General features: G+C 39.7%; 1 protein-coding gene across 1 annotated transcript; it reads right to left on the bottom strand.

Annotated features, from left to right (window-relative positions):
- Positions 1-10202: 10202 nt before the first annotated feature.
- Positions 10203-12506, bottom strand: LOC132031127 (peroxidase 3-like). The gene is made up of 4 exons (XM_059420994.1): positions 12211-12506; positions 11439-11636; positions 11183-11345; positions 10203-10789 (listed from the first exon to the last, which is right to left on the bottom strand). The coding sequence occupies exons 1-4, from the start codon at positions 12418-12420 to the stop codon at positions 10374-10376; spliced, it is 987 nt and encodes a 328-aa protein (XP_059276977.1). The 5' UTR covers positions 12421-12506; the 3' UTR covers positions 10203-10373.
- Between the last annotated feature and the right edge of the window lie 641 nt (positions 12507-13147).

Here is a 13147-nt window from a genome sequence, read left to right as displayed (position 1 = left end):
TGTGCGGATTGCCCTTCATTTGGGATGGTCTTTAATTTTTGCCCTTCAAATTGGTGGTCTTTAAGTTTTGCCCTTCAAATTGGTGGTCTTTAAGTTTTGCCCTTCGCCTAATGCTCTGAGGTTGTGGGTTCGAACCCCAGCTCAGTAATTTTTTTTTCGCAAGGCAGATGTTTGGATTTGTAAGGCAGAATTTTGCTTCAAAACTTTGCCTTGCAGAATTTTGCAAAATTCTGCCTTAAGGAGGAATTTTGCAAAATTACGCATGGGAGGAATTTTGAAGGCAAAACTCTGCTTTGCGAATCCAAACTCTATCTTACGATTTTTTTTTTTTAAAGTTTTTAACTGAACGGGGGTTCGAACCTGAAACCAAGGAATTTTTAGCGAAGGCCAAAAGTTAAAGACCACCAATTTGAGGGGCAAAAATTAAAGACCACCGCCAACGAAGGACAATCCCGCAAATTGCCCATTGTAGTTAAGACCGTGTGTCCGAATTCCCAAGAACAACATGCTACCTATGGCTGGTGTTTAGGGGGTGGGGAGGGGGGTGGATTTTTTTTTGATAACACCAACACTCTGCTTATGGTGACGCCTAGATGATGGCCCGGGTCGAAGTCATGATTAATGTCATGGGCGTCTTTCCAGCCATGCCCTATGACCCCTTGGATGCGCCCCTTGGCGCCATGGCAAGCCTCTCAGTGCCTTGCGCCATGGACGACCCTATGGTCTTGGATGCGCCGAGTGACAAGGTTGCTTCTGCCCATGTCACCCCATCGATGTCCCTTGTTAGCGCCCTGCCGGCCGTGCCCACCGCGCGTGCCCCGCCTAGCTGCGCGCGGCGCCCGGCCACGGTGGCCGCGCCTCGCGCTCGCGCGCACGACAATGTCATGATCCGAGGGTGCCTATGGACCTGCTATAGTTTAGGTCACTTTTGTTGTAAATATAGAGTAGTTTACTTTCTGTATTTACTAGTATGATTTTCTAGCAAAGTTATGTCTAGTACTGTAACTTTGATTTTTCTTTTTAAAGCATTTAATAGAGGGGGATCAAGCAATCAAAAACTTTCAAGCAAGCAATCAACTATCTGTACTGGTGTCTCTCCGCCTCGACACCGCTTGCTCTCATTGTAATAGCTTTCATTAATGCAATCAAACTTTTTTTTTTTCTCATTCTCACTCACTTTTCTGTTCTCTCAATTGCTCTTGACATTGATTTTCCCGCATTGCACCGACAGTCTCGTCTAGCGTGCGGAGGGGACCCCGGTTGGCGGATAGCAACTTTGGAAAACATCGGTTGCTTAGCCTTACGTCGCCCTTCCAAGAAGTCTCAGGAAGGTGCCGCGTAACAGTTGGTATCGGAGCCTAGGTTCGACATCGGACGAGGGAACACACTGCTATTGTCATCATTTTCTGACCATGGTGAATCATGAAGACCGCCTCTTGATTTTGGAAACTGCGGTTAACAGACTAAGTCCCGTGATTGAAAGGGTAGACGGCCTGGACCGCAGGATGCGGCAGGCTAAGCAAGACATTGTACATATTACTGGCGACTCAGATGCAGCCGCTTATGGAATGAGGATCTAGCCTACAGGGCTCAAGAGGCAGACAGGGTGACTGCCATGCAGCAAACCATCAACGACTTGACTAACCAGCTCAATGTTATCAATGCTGCCCTAAAAGGCCTACTCCGAGGAGGAGGTAACCCTATTGGGGGTGTAACAAACTCTGCCATGGCACCCCAGAAACTCAAGATTCCTGAACCAAAGGCCTATTAGGGAGCTCGAAATGCCAAAGAAGTAGAAAATTTCATCTTTGACATCGAAGCGGATTTTGTTTGTGGGAGAATTGGAGGAGCCCAAGAAGGTAGCAACTGCTGCCATGTATTTACAAGGCGATGCCAAACTCTGGTGGCATGTAAAGTATGAAGCATTAAGGCTGGTGAGAATGCTCTTGGGACATAGGAAGAACTAAAAGCAGCCATACGCTTACAGTTCTTCCCCGAGAGCGTCGAGTACAATGCACGGAGGAAGCTTCGAGAACTCAGGCAAATGAAGTCAGTTCAAGATTACGTGCGCGAGTTCTCTATACTCATGCTAAACATAAGGGACATGGGTGACAAAGACAAGCTTTTCACGTTTATGGAAGGCTTGAAGCCCTACGCCCGTATGGAAATACAAAGACAAGGGTTTGATTCCTTGCCCAAAGCTATCCAAGCTGCGGAATGCCTTGGTGACTACCAAGTGGAAACTTGGAAGGATAGACCGCAACAACCAATCCATGGGGGATTCAAGGGGGGGGGGGGCAATCTAACAATGCTGGCCCCAACAGAAATGGAGGAGATCGTAGTGCAACCAAATCCAAAGGTTCCTCCTCAAGCAACAACAGTAATGCGTTTCATAATAATGATCGGGGAAGAAAACCCCCCTCAGGATGCCGTCATTGCGGCGGACCACATTGGAACAATGAATGCCCACAGGCATAGATGAACGCCCATCAAATTTTAGATGATGGGACAGAAGACGATGAGGATGATGCTGATCAGACAGAACCGATAAGTGCCTTCAATGCACTTGTTTGTTCCATTTCTGATGCTATAGAGGGCACCAGTGCCAGTATATACAAGAAGAAGGATCTAGGCTTAACTTCCAAGAAAAGAAAGATAACGCCAGGCAAGGGGTCTCCTCCCAGAAAGGAGAAGACCCTGATGTTTGTCGACTTGAGAGTAAATGGCAAACCTATTAAGGCCATGATAGACACAGGCGCTATTCACAATTATCTGGCCTCCATTGAGGTAGAACGCCTTGGCCTAATTGTGGGAAAGGGCAGGGGTCGCGTCAAAGCTATTAACTCACCTCTTTAATTGGTGGGTGGATTAGCTAGAGGAGTGCCGGTAAAGATGGGTCCTTATGAAGGCAAGTTCGACCTACGGGTGGTAATCATTGACGACTTTGAATTGATAGTGGGGTTGGAATTCATGAGACAAACTAACACTATTCCCATACCCTTCACGGATGTGCTACTGATGATGGGAGCAAACGGGGCCAAACCCTGCATTATCCTATGCACAACCGTAAAGATGGCCTCAGGAAATATCTCCGCATTACAGCTGAAGAAGGGAGTCCACAGACAAGAACCCACGTTCCTGGCTACCCTTTATATTGAAGATATTGAGCATTCTTCAGGCCCCATTCCTGCGTCTGTGAAGGAGCTCATGAAGGAATTTGAGGATGTCATGCCGCAGGACATGCCAAAGCGGCTCCCGCCTAGGCGGACAGGGGATGATGAAATTGAATTGGTGCCAGGTGCGAAGCCAGCTGCCCGAGCACCCTACAGGATGTCACAACTCGAACTCACCGAGCTTCGTAGACAGTTGACGGAGATACTGAACACAGTGATTATTGTGCCCTCCAAATCGCCTTACGGGTCACCTGTGCTATTCCAAAAGAAACACGATGGTACCCTAAGGCTCTGTGTTGACTATCGGGCTCTCAACAAGATCACCGTGAAGAATAAGTACCCCATACCACTAATGGCAGACTTTCTTGACAGATTGGGCGGTGCCACAGTGTTCACCAAAACAGACCTGAAGACAGGTTATTGGCAAGTCGCGTTGCAGAGGGAGACGAATCCAAGACGACATGTGTGACAAGATATGGGTCGTACGACTTCGTGGTCATGTCGTTCGGCTTGACCAATGCTCCAGCCACGTTTTGCACTCTGATGAACCAGGTCTTTCGGGAATACATTGATGAATTTGTGGTGGTCTACCTGGATGACATTGTGGTGTATAGCAAAACGCTGGGTGAACACCTGGAGCACCTGAGGAAAGTCCTAACTCAGTTGCGGGAGCATGAGTTGTATGTGAAGTTATCTAAATGTTACTTCGCTCAAAAACAGATTGACTTCCTAGAATAGGTTATCGAAGAAGGTCGCATCAAGGTGGAATAACAAAAGATCCAGGCTGTCACAGATTGGCCGCCACCTAAGGATATCCTCGCCTTGAGGGCGTTCTTTGGTCTATGCAACTTTTATCGACGGTTTGTCAAGAATTACTCTCTCATTGCATTGCCACTGACAGAGCTCCTTAAGAAGATCACACCTTGGGATTGGGCGCCAAAGAGAGCAGAAGCCTTCGACTTACTGAAAGTGGCTATGTCTAATAGCCCCGTCTTGGCCTTGCCTGACTTGACCAAACCGTTCAAAGTAACAAACGGATGCCTCTGGCTATGCATTGGGCGGAGACTTACTACAAGAGGAGCACCCGGTTGCATATGAGAGCCGAAAGTTGAAGGATGCAGAACGACGCTATGCAGCCTAATAGAAGGAATTGTTGGTTGTCGTCTACTTCTTACGCCTTTGGAGGCACTATTTTCTAGGGACCCCATTCGTGGTGAAGACGGATAACACTGCTGTCAGTCATTTCATGACCCATCCAAAGCTAAATGGTCGACAGGCTAGATGGCAGGAACTCCTAGCAGAATTTCACTTTAAACTGGAGTACTGAAGTGGGAAGACCAATCATGTCGCAGACACACTAAGTTAAAGGGCTGCCTAAGGATATCGTTAGTGATCGCGACTCTTGCTTCACTAGCAACCTTTAGACTCAGTTCTTTAAGTGCCTGGGGACCAAACTGAGTCACAACTCAAGTTTCCAATCCGATGGTCAGACGGAGCAGTTCAATGGCATGTTGGAGGAATATCTTCGGCATTTTGTTACCGGCTCGCAGAAGAATTAGATGAAGCTATTGGATGCGGCTCAACTGTGTCTCAATTCACAAAAGAGCTCTAGCACAAATAAGAACGCTTTTGAAATTGTTACCGGACAACAACTACTACTCCTACACACTGTGAATGCTCCAAATATATCAAAATCTCCACGAGCAGTTAGCTTCTAGAAAGAATGGAAGCAGAATTATGAGATAGGTCGGAGCTATCTTGTGAAGGTGCAAAAGCGGATGAAGAGACATGCCGATCAAAATTGTCGCTTTATGGAATATCAGGTTGGGGACAAGGTGATGGTGAAGATCCCAAAGAGATACCTGTTTGCAGGGGTCTATGACCCACGCCTGTTGCAAAAATACATTCGACCTCTGTCCATTGAAAGGCGCATTGTGAAGGTAGCATACCGGGTGGATACCCCAGCTTGGTGGAAGATTCATCCTGTGTTCCATGTTTGTCTTCTAAAGCCTTTTCGAGAAGACACAAAGGACCCTTCACGAAGCTAGCTCACAATACCCAGTATTCGAGGTCCCACAAGCAACTGGGAAAAGGGTAGCAGAAGCTATCATCAATGATCGAGTCATATATTCGTCAAGGAAAGATCACCAAGAGTTCCTAGTGAAATGGCAGGATGTGACGCAGAAGAGAATATGTAGGAGAGAGGTACCAGCCTCAAAGCCTACAAGCACCTGATTGATGAGTATCTTGTAAGTAAGGCGCCGAGGACGTCGCTAACTCAGGTGGGGGAGAATGTCATAGGCGGCTTTCTAGCCATGCCCCATGACACCTTGGATGCACCTTATGGCGCCATGGTAAGACTCTCAGCGCCTAGCGCCATGGACAGCCCTGTGGTCTTGGATGCGCCAAGTGACAAGGTTGCTCTGCCTATGTCACCCCATCGATGTCCCTCGTTAGCGCCCCTATACTGGCCATGCCCCAATGCGTGCCCAGCGCCCAGCTACAATGCCAGCGCCCAGCCACAGTGGCCGCGCCCTGCGCCCTTGCGCGCATGACAATGTCATGATCCGAGAGTGCCCATAGACCTGCTCTAGTTTAGGTCAATTTGTTGTAAATATAGAGTAGTTTACTTTCTGTATTTACTAGTATGATTCTCTAGCAAAGTTATGTCTAGTCCTGTAACTTTGGTTTTTCTTTTTAAAGCATATATAGGGGGGATCAAGCAATCAAAAACTTTCAATCAAGCAATCAATTATCTGTACTGGTGTCTCTCCCCCTCGACACCGCTTGCTCTCATTGTAATAGCTTTCATTAATGCAATCAAACTCTCTTTCTTTGTCATTCTCATTCTCTCAATTGCTTTTGACATTGGTTTTCCCGCACGGCACTGACAATCTCGTCTAGCATGCGGAGGGGACCCCGGTTGGTGGATAGCAACTTTGGAAAACATCGGTTGCTTAGCCTTACGTCTCCCTTCAAAGAAGTCTCAGGAAGGCGCCGCGTAACATTAATGATAAGCTTTTACACCTTTGGTATCAGCTATAGCTTTTACTATGATTGTGTGCGTCTTGATCCTAGCATTAATTCTTTGAATTTACATCGAATAAAGCTTATGTTTGGAGGTTTTAATTAATGCTTCTTATAAAAGAATACTCCATTCCCAAAGCTCGAATTCACCGTTCAAATATATTTTTATCTCTTTCTTGTTAACAGTTTCCCTACTTTTTTTTTTTAGATAAATGGTTTCGCAACATGTTTAAGTATGTTGTGTTAGTATGTCTGTGTTCAAAACCAGTAAACCAGAAGCTTGAACTAATTTGGAAAAACGTAAAATGCATAAAACTGAAAATATCCGAGTCCACAGAATTCACTGTGTTCTTAAGGAATTTAATCCCCTCACTGTACCCGAGGTTATGGATTACTTCCTCCCCGGATAAAACAGATATGAAAATATGCAGAAGTTCGAAAATTCAGTGTAGAAAATGAGGTTATTCCTTTGAATTTATAGACAATGAAAGGGTGAGATGGAGAGTTGCAATCCAAAAGATGCCTTTTGGGTACTCCAAAAAGTACCTGTTCTCATTTCCCATTCACACTTTAAAATCCCAACATGTTGGCCTTTGGATATAGTTCCGGTTCAATCTGAATCAATATATTATCTAGCTTTGCTCTACAACTCTAGTACAAGAAACCAACGTTCAATTAACGATTACTTAAGTTTGAAAAGGAGAAGAAATTAAGAATGAAAGAAGAAAAAAAAAAATACTCCAGTCAACTTTGGTTATTCTAGCTATCAAGATCTAGACGATAATACGAATTAAGAAGTAAAAGAGATACGGTTGATGTGTACGTATACATATACGTATATATATATATATAGCTTTGCTCTATAACTCTAGTACAAGAAACCAACGTTCAATTAACGATTACTTAAGTTTGAAAAGGAGAAGAAATTAAGAATGAAAGAAGAAAAAAAAAATACTCCAGTCAACTTTGGTTATTCTAGCTATCAAGATCTAGACGATAATACGAATTAAGAAGTAAAAGAGATACGGTTGATGTGTACGTGTATATATATATATATATAATCTCTAATATTGTAGATTATTACAAGGTGAATCACTGACTGAAAATAAAATATTTTCTTAAAAAAAAACTAAAAAATAAAATTAAAAAATCATGCTACAACAAAGTAATTTGATCTCCTCGCCCTCCTTCGCCAAACCTAAAAAACAGGGAGAAAAGCTCATTTTGACAAGAAATTCATGGGACATATTGAAAAGATAAAAGAGCAAAATTGCACATCTACCATCCGAAATTGAGAATTTTTTTTATTCGTTAAACTTTGAGTATGATATTACCCTGCTATTAGGAAAACGTCTCATTTTTGCCTTTGACCCTTAATATTGGGGTTCCAACCTAAGAATGTTTTTAACCTATTGTCAAAACTCGAGGGATAAATTGGAGGTTTTTTTGTCGAAAAATTTGAGCATATGTAGAGTCCACATGTTCCACGCTGGAGTTTCATTAATGGCAAGGAAAATACAAGATAGGACTAACAGCTAGAGTATGAATAAACCAAAATAGTATTTCGATAGTACATGAATAAATTTGAACCTTTTCCTTATTAAAATGGTGGGCAGTCTCAGTTCTTAACTTGAGCTAAAAAACAAATTTAGCATGTGGTTGGTCCGTGTTTTCTGCTTATTCTATACCAAACATATTTTGTATGAAGTAAACAAAAAAAACTTCTAAATAACTATTGAAAATGGAAACAACTACGGTGTCGTGTGCTTCAAAATTTTTAAAAAGCTTAAATTTTGGAAAATTACATCCAATAGGTTCATATATAAAATGGTGCATGTGAGGTCTAAAGCCTTCCAATAATAGGTAGTAATACCTGCTACATGGCTGCTAATCTTATACATACATGTGCTATGGCATGTTATAAATGCATGTTAAATAAGTTAGGGGTGCCAAACAGGCAACTTTAGCTGAATTTGGACGGATCAAATTAGGATGAGTTGATAAATGAGCGGGTCATTAACCCCCTAAAGTTTATTTAGATGAGATGGGTTGGGTTAAGATCAAGAGCTAAACATTAGTTCATTACCCAACCCGTCCAACAATTACCAAAGTTTTTTTTTTAACTTACTATCTTATTATTTATTTATTATCAAACAAAATTAGTGAAAAATAGTTCGATTTATTATGACTATATATAAATATCAAATAAAAAAAGTTTCTTTTTTAGAAATATTTTGACAATGTTTTACCATGAGTCAATTTGGACTAATATGTTTAATCCAATTCAAGCCAATCTTAGATGGATTGAGTTGGGCGGATTAAAATGGTTGAACTAATAAATGAGTTGGTCATTAACCCACCTAAACTTTGGAGGATTGAACGGATTATATTTTAATGGGCTAAATTATTACTCCTAAAATAAACTCAGCTAGCTGAAGCTGTTTTGCTATTTGTTTTTATCACCATGTATTCAGCGAGATAAGGTATTTATTAGTAATTGATTTGAACAGCAAAAGTTGGGTATCATAATATAACAATAAATTCGAATTCAAAGCATAGTTAACTTTTTTGTTGTAAAAATTGGAATACGGAAATACTAACTACCTAATCAAAAAGATTCACCAAACCACCAACTTCTAGAGTTATAGCTTAGCTTAATTGCATGAGGTTATCTTTTCTCAGAAAAATCACGTTGTTTTAGTATTTGTTAAGAAGAGAAAAAGCCGTTGACTTTTGGTTTTGGTCTAGCTCTTTGTTAATTAACTACAATTTCTTGCAACAAACAAAATCCTTTACTCCGCTACCACTCTTCAGACTTCAATGCAAAGTTCCAATCAAAAGAGTCCATGCCTTTCTACTACTAAAATATTCTTAAAAAATAATATTCTCCCAAAAATAACTAGAAAATTACCCTCAATGACCTTGAAAATGGTGACATCTGTTTGCCCCATAGACAAACCTTCGGCTGCAAGGTCAAAAGTCAAAAATTTTGCCCTTATTAAACTTAAAGTGTTGACCATGAAGCTAACGGAGTGAAAAGTTTAACATCACCCACTTTCAAGGTCATTTTTATAATCACTCAATATTAACTACACTATCCTCCAAATGTTATTGATGGAAACATCGATCCAAGGGCTTGCCTTTGGACTGAAAATTTGGTGAAAGAATATAATTGTTAGGAGGTGTCTGTTACTCAAAGAATTTTTAATTATGTTAAAGATTATTCCTCGTATGCACATATTTTCAAGCTATTGCTCCCATCACTATTAGTAAATAGAGGTTTTTAAACCGATATTGATAGTTAATTTGTCTTTATAAAATATGATTTTAAAATCTAATTAAAATGTTCACTAGGAAAACGCGTGGTGGGAGCGGGTTAAAATTGAAATCTTAAAAAACTTACTTTTTAAAATTGTGAAAATCTTAATATTTAAGTTTTTAACATGACGTTAAATTGAAAAATAATACTTAAACATTTTTCAGTGAAAAAATATAATTTTTTTAATAGTGCATCTTCTTATTGAGTATTTTAAATTTTAAGTCATCAACGTGTACACGCACAAGAGGAGAGAAAGACTTAACATGACCAATGTCTGATGTCAACTTCCTCACTCTCTATGGTTTACATAATAAGCTATTTATCAAAGTAATTATGTCTGTATCGTCTTGGCAACAGTTATGCCTTTTCTTTTTATAGTTATCGGTTATTCGAAATTTACTGATTCCATCAATCCAAATTTAATTTATCCGATATGATTCTTAAAAGGGAACCACTTTCTATCAGTTCGTGCTGGGGATTTCTCCATGACTCATCAATCATAAAGTATTTTACGCGGTCAAAGTTTTAAATGTTAAACTGATATATTTAATCCATTTTTTACTTCCTTCTCTTTTTCTTTCCTCACTTTTAACATACACAAATAGAAGGCAAGAGGCTATAAAGATAATACCCGAGCTGGCAAAGATACCCCCCTATTTCAGTTTGATGCAACAAAGCTGTCATTAGCTCCTCAATTTTATTCCAAAAAAACCCAACAATGATAGGGAATAGTACAAATGAACATTTATAATACATACATGGACCTCAAATGATTCACACAATAGACATAATTAATACAAAACACAAAATCATAGAAACTTAATTGGTACCAAAGGAAAGAGTCCTTTTAACTATTAATTCACAACTGCACATTGCTTTCTAATTTCACCATTAGAACCAGTCTTAACTTCAACTTTGCCCATTTTCTCCATGGCCTTAGCAAATTCAGCATAAAACACTTTCAGTGAACCTTTTACTAGCTGATCGATAAATGACTTTGTCGTAGAACTTGCTAATAAGGCTGCATCTGATTGGAACAGGCCTCTCCTTTTGAGCAACAACTTGAAGTAACTGAGATCAAATGTCCTGAAACTACCGGGATCCATCTCAACTATTGTTGTGTTATCATTGAGAGATTTGCATTTTTTGGCCTTGAGATTGGCAGCGTATTCGCTGTCTAGAGATGGATCTTGTGTACCAAAAGTTCCAGTGAAATTGTATAGACGTGTTGAAAATGATGGGCAATGTGAAATTCCAATGGTGTGAGCACCTGAAAATAGTTGTCCTAATATTAAAATCTATAAATAAAGGGCTAGAGATTAATGAGTATGTATTAGTTTTATGTACGCAGCCATTGAATTTTATTTACTATAACAAGAAAAACATGAAATTATTTTAGCCACGTTAAATTAATTTATTTTTGTTCACCATAACAATATCAAGTCACTAAATTCTACTCACAATAACGATAAAACTTATCCATCAAGATGATTTTAGTGTTGTTATAGTCTGTAAAGTTAAATCACAGTAATGTGACAAAAACATATAGTTTTGTGATTTTACCTATATAATGAGTAAAGTTTAGTTATTTACCATAACAAAAAATAATTTTGTGACTTTATTATTATTCAGTGACGTGAAATTAGCCATTATTTTGACTTACCAGACAATAGGACCAAGTCCTTTAGATCAAGACCCTTCTTGGCAAAAGAGGACTGGAGTCTAGTGAAGTTACTAGTTGGGGCTGGGATGTCTGCTAAAGCTTCTGAGGCATTTGATATTCTTCCATCTCTTCTACCAGTTGGCACATTCCAGAATGGACCTCCCTATATTATATTCGTGAAAAGGATTTGAGAAATATGAAATGGTCAACAAGTAGAGAATTTATTTATGTTCAATTTTTTTTTTTGTGTGCTTACAGTGACAACTATAGAGTCCCTAGCAACCAAAGCAACAATATCAGCACAAGAGACAACTCCAGGACATTCTGCTTCAACTATTTTCTTCACTCCATCAATAAATGAGAACCCTCTGAGTGTTTGATTTGGGATTGCTACTCTTTCGGTTTGATTTCCTGTACTCTTAGTGGAATTCAACAGCACAGAAGCATCACAACCCTGCCAAGACCCATTAAAAAATATAATGTGTCAAATGTGTTCTTGCACGTGAAATTGTGCAAAAAATATGCCGAGACGAATATAAGATTTAAAGTTTGTGGGTTCCTACAACAAGCTCAAGTTGTGTACAATAATCAACGGGTTAAGAGTCAAATATTTATAGATATTTAGTGAATTTCAAGATCGGGGCATAAGCTACTGATTCGTGAACCCACAAGTTGTGCTCTAGATTCGCCACCGATCCCAGTAATTTTTGTTTAAACCTGTATTTGCCTTCAAAATTCGATTGAATTTGTACAAATTATAAATTTAGAAACCAATAACGTAAAAGAACTAGAATTCTGACATAAGCTTTAAATTCAAGCTTCGCCTCCAGATATAGCGTGTGTATATGAGTTCTCTGTGTTCGACTTAACCAATTATTTTCTTCCCAATCCTGTGCACGTGTGTATCTATGTGTGCGCAGACGCGCAAAAGAAAATTAAAGTGCATACAAATGATAGATCACACTTATTTTTTAACCTATTAATTAACTCTAGATCGTGAATTCATCTCGGAAAACATATATCCTTACCCTAACAAAGCAATCATGGAAATGCATTCTGAGTAAGGCAGCTGCAAGAGATGGAGCATTTGGAATGTGTTTTTGAACATAGTCTTGAATGAGCTTCTCTGCTTTTGGGCAGCTCTTGCTATAGAAATTGAGCTGTAATTGGCCATGGCTGGAACTTAATATTCCTAGAAAAATCAACATTAAAAAACCCAAATTGCTAAATGTAGCCATTTTGCAATGCTACTTAAATCTCAAAATTGATCACTTGCTTTTGTTTTGTTGTGTTTCTGTATCTCCACCAACAGCATCGGGGCAATTTATAGGCCACTTTGAGTCTTAGATCTAACTAACATGTGTTAATTTTAATACTATCAATCTGTTTTAGTTTTTTTATAGCATTAGAAAAGCGATTAAAATATTGTCTGTGTCACTTATCGTACTTGTTTAAGTCAGATCATATGTCATAATCACGTTGACTAGCAGATCATATGTCATAATCACGTTGACTAGACCTTCCCAATTTTATTTTATTTTTGCAAATAAACGACTCCTGGTTGGATTTAACTCAAAGATACCCTATGCTAATTGAAAGGAAAATAATTCAAATTCAACAGTGTTGGTCAGATTTCTAGCTAACGTACGTAATTGTAATAGGGGACTAATGTAGCTGGTGGCGTACATACACTGAATTTCAAGTAAACCTGCCCTCGAGAGGGGAATAACAGCTGAAAACGACTGCTAATACCGAGTAGGCTAAGAAGTAAAAGGAGGAAACCGCCTGAAAAACTGCTCGAGATTTAGCAAAAGCGGCTCTGCAAGTCAGTTACTATTGAACTCAATGACAGAGGCAGGAACTCATATAAGAGGATTCAAAAAGAAAAAAAAAAAAAAAAAAAAAACTAGAATAGCATATCTGGAATTTAACTTGTGAGCTAAAGCAAACTTTGAACCGCTTCAC

Source organism: Lycium ferocissimum, chromosome 9, assembly GCF_029784015.1.
Source record: "Lycium ferocissimum isolate CSIRO_LF1 chromosome 9, AGI_CSIRO_Lferr_CH_V1, whole genome shotgun sequence".
In the NCBI taxonomy this organism is placed as follows: Eukaryota; Viridiplantae; Streptophyta; class Magnoliopsida; order Solanales; family Solanaceae; genus Lycium; species Lycium ferocissimum.
This window is presented reverse-complemented; position numbering and strand designations above follow the sequence as displayed.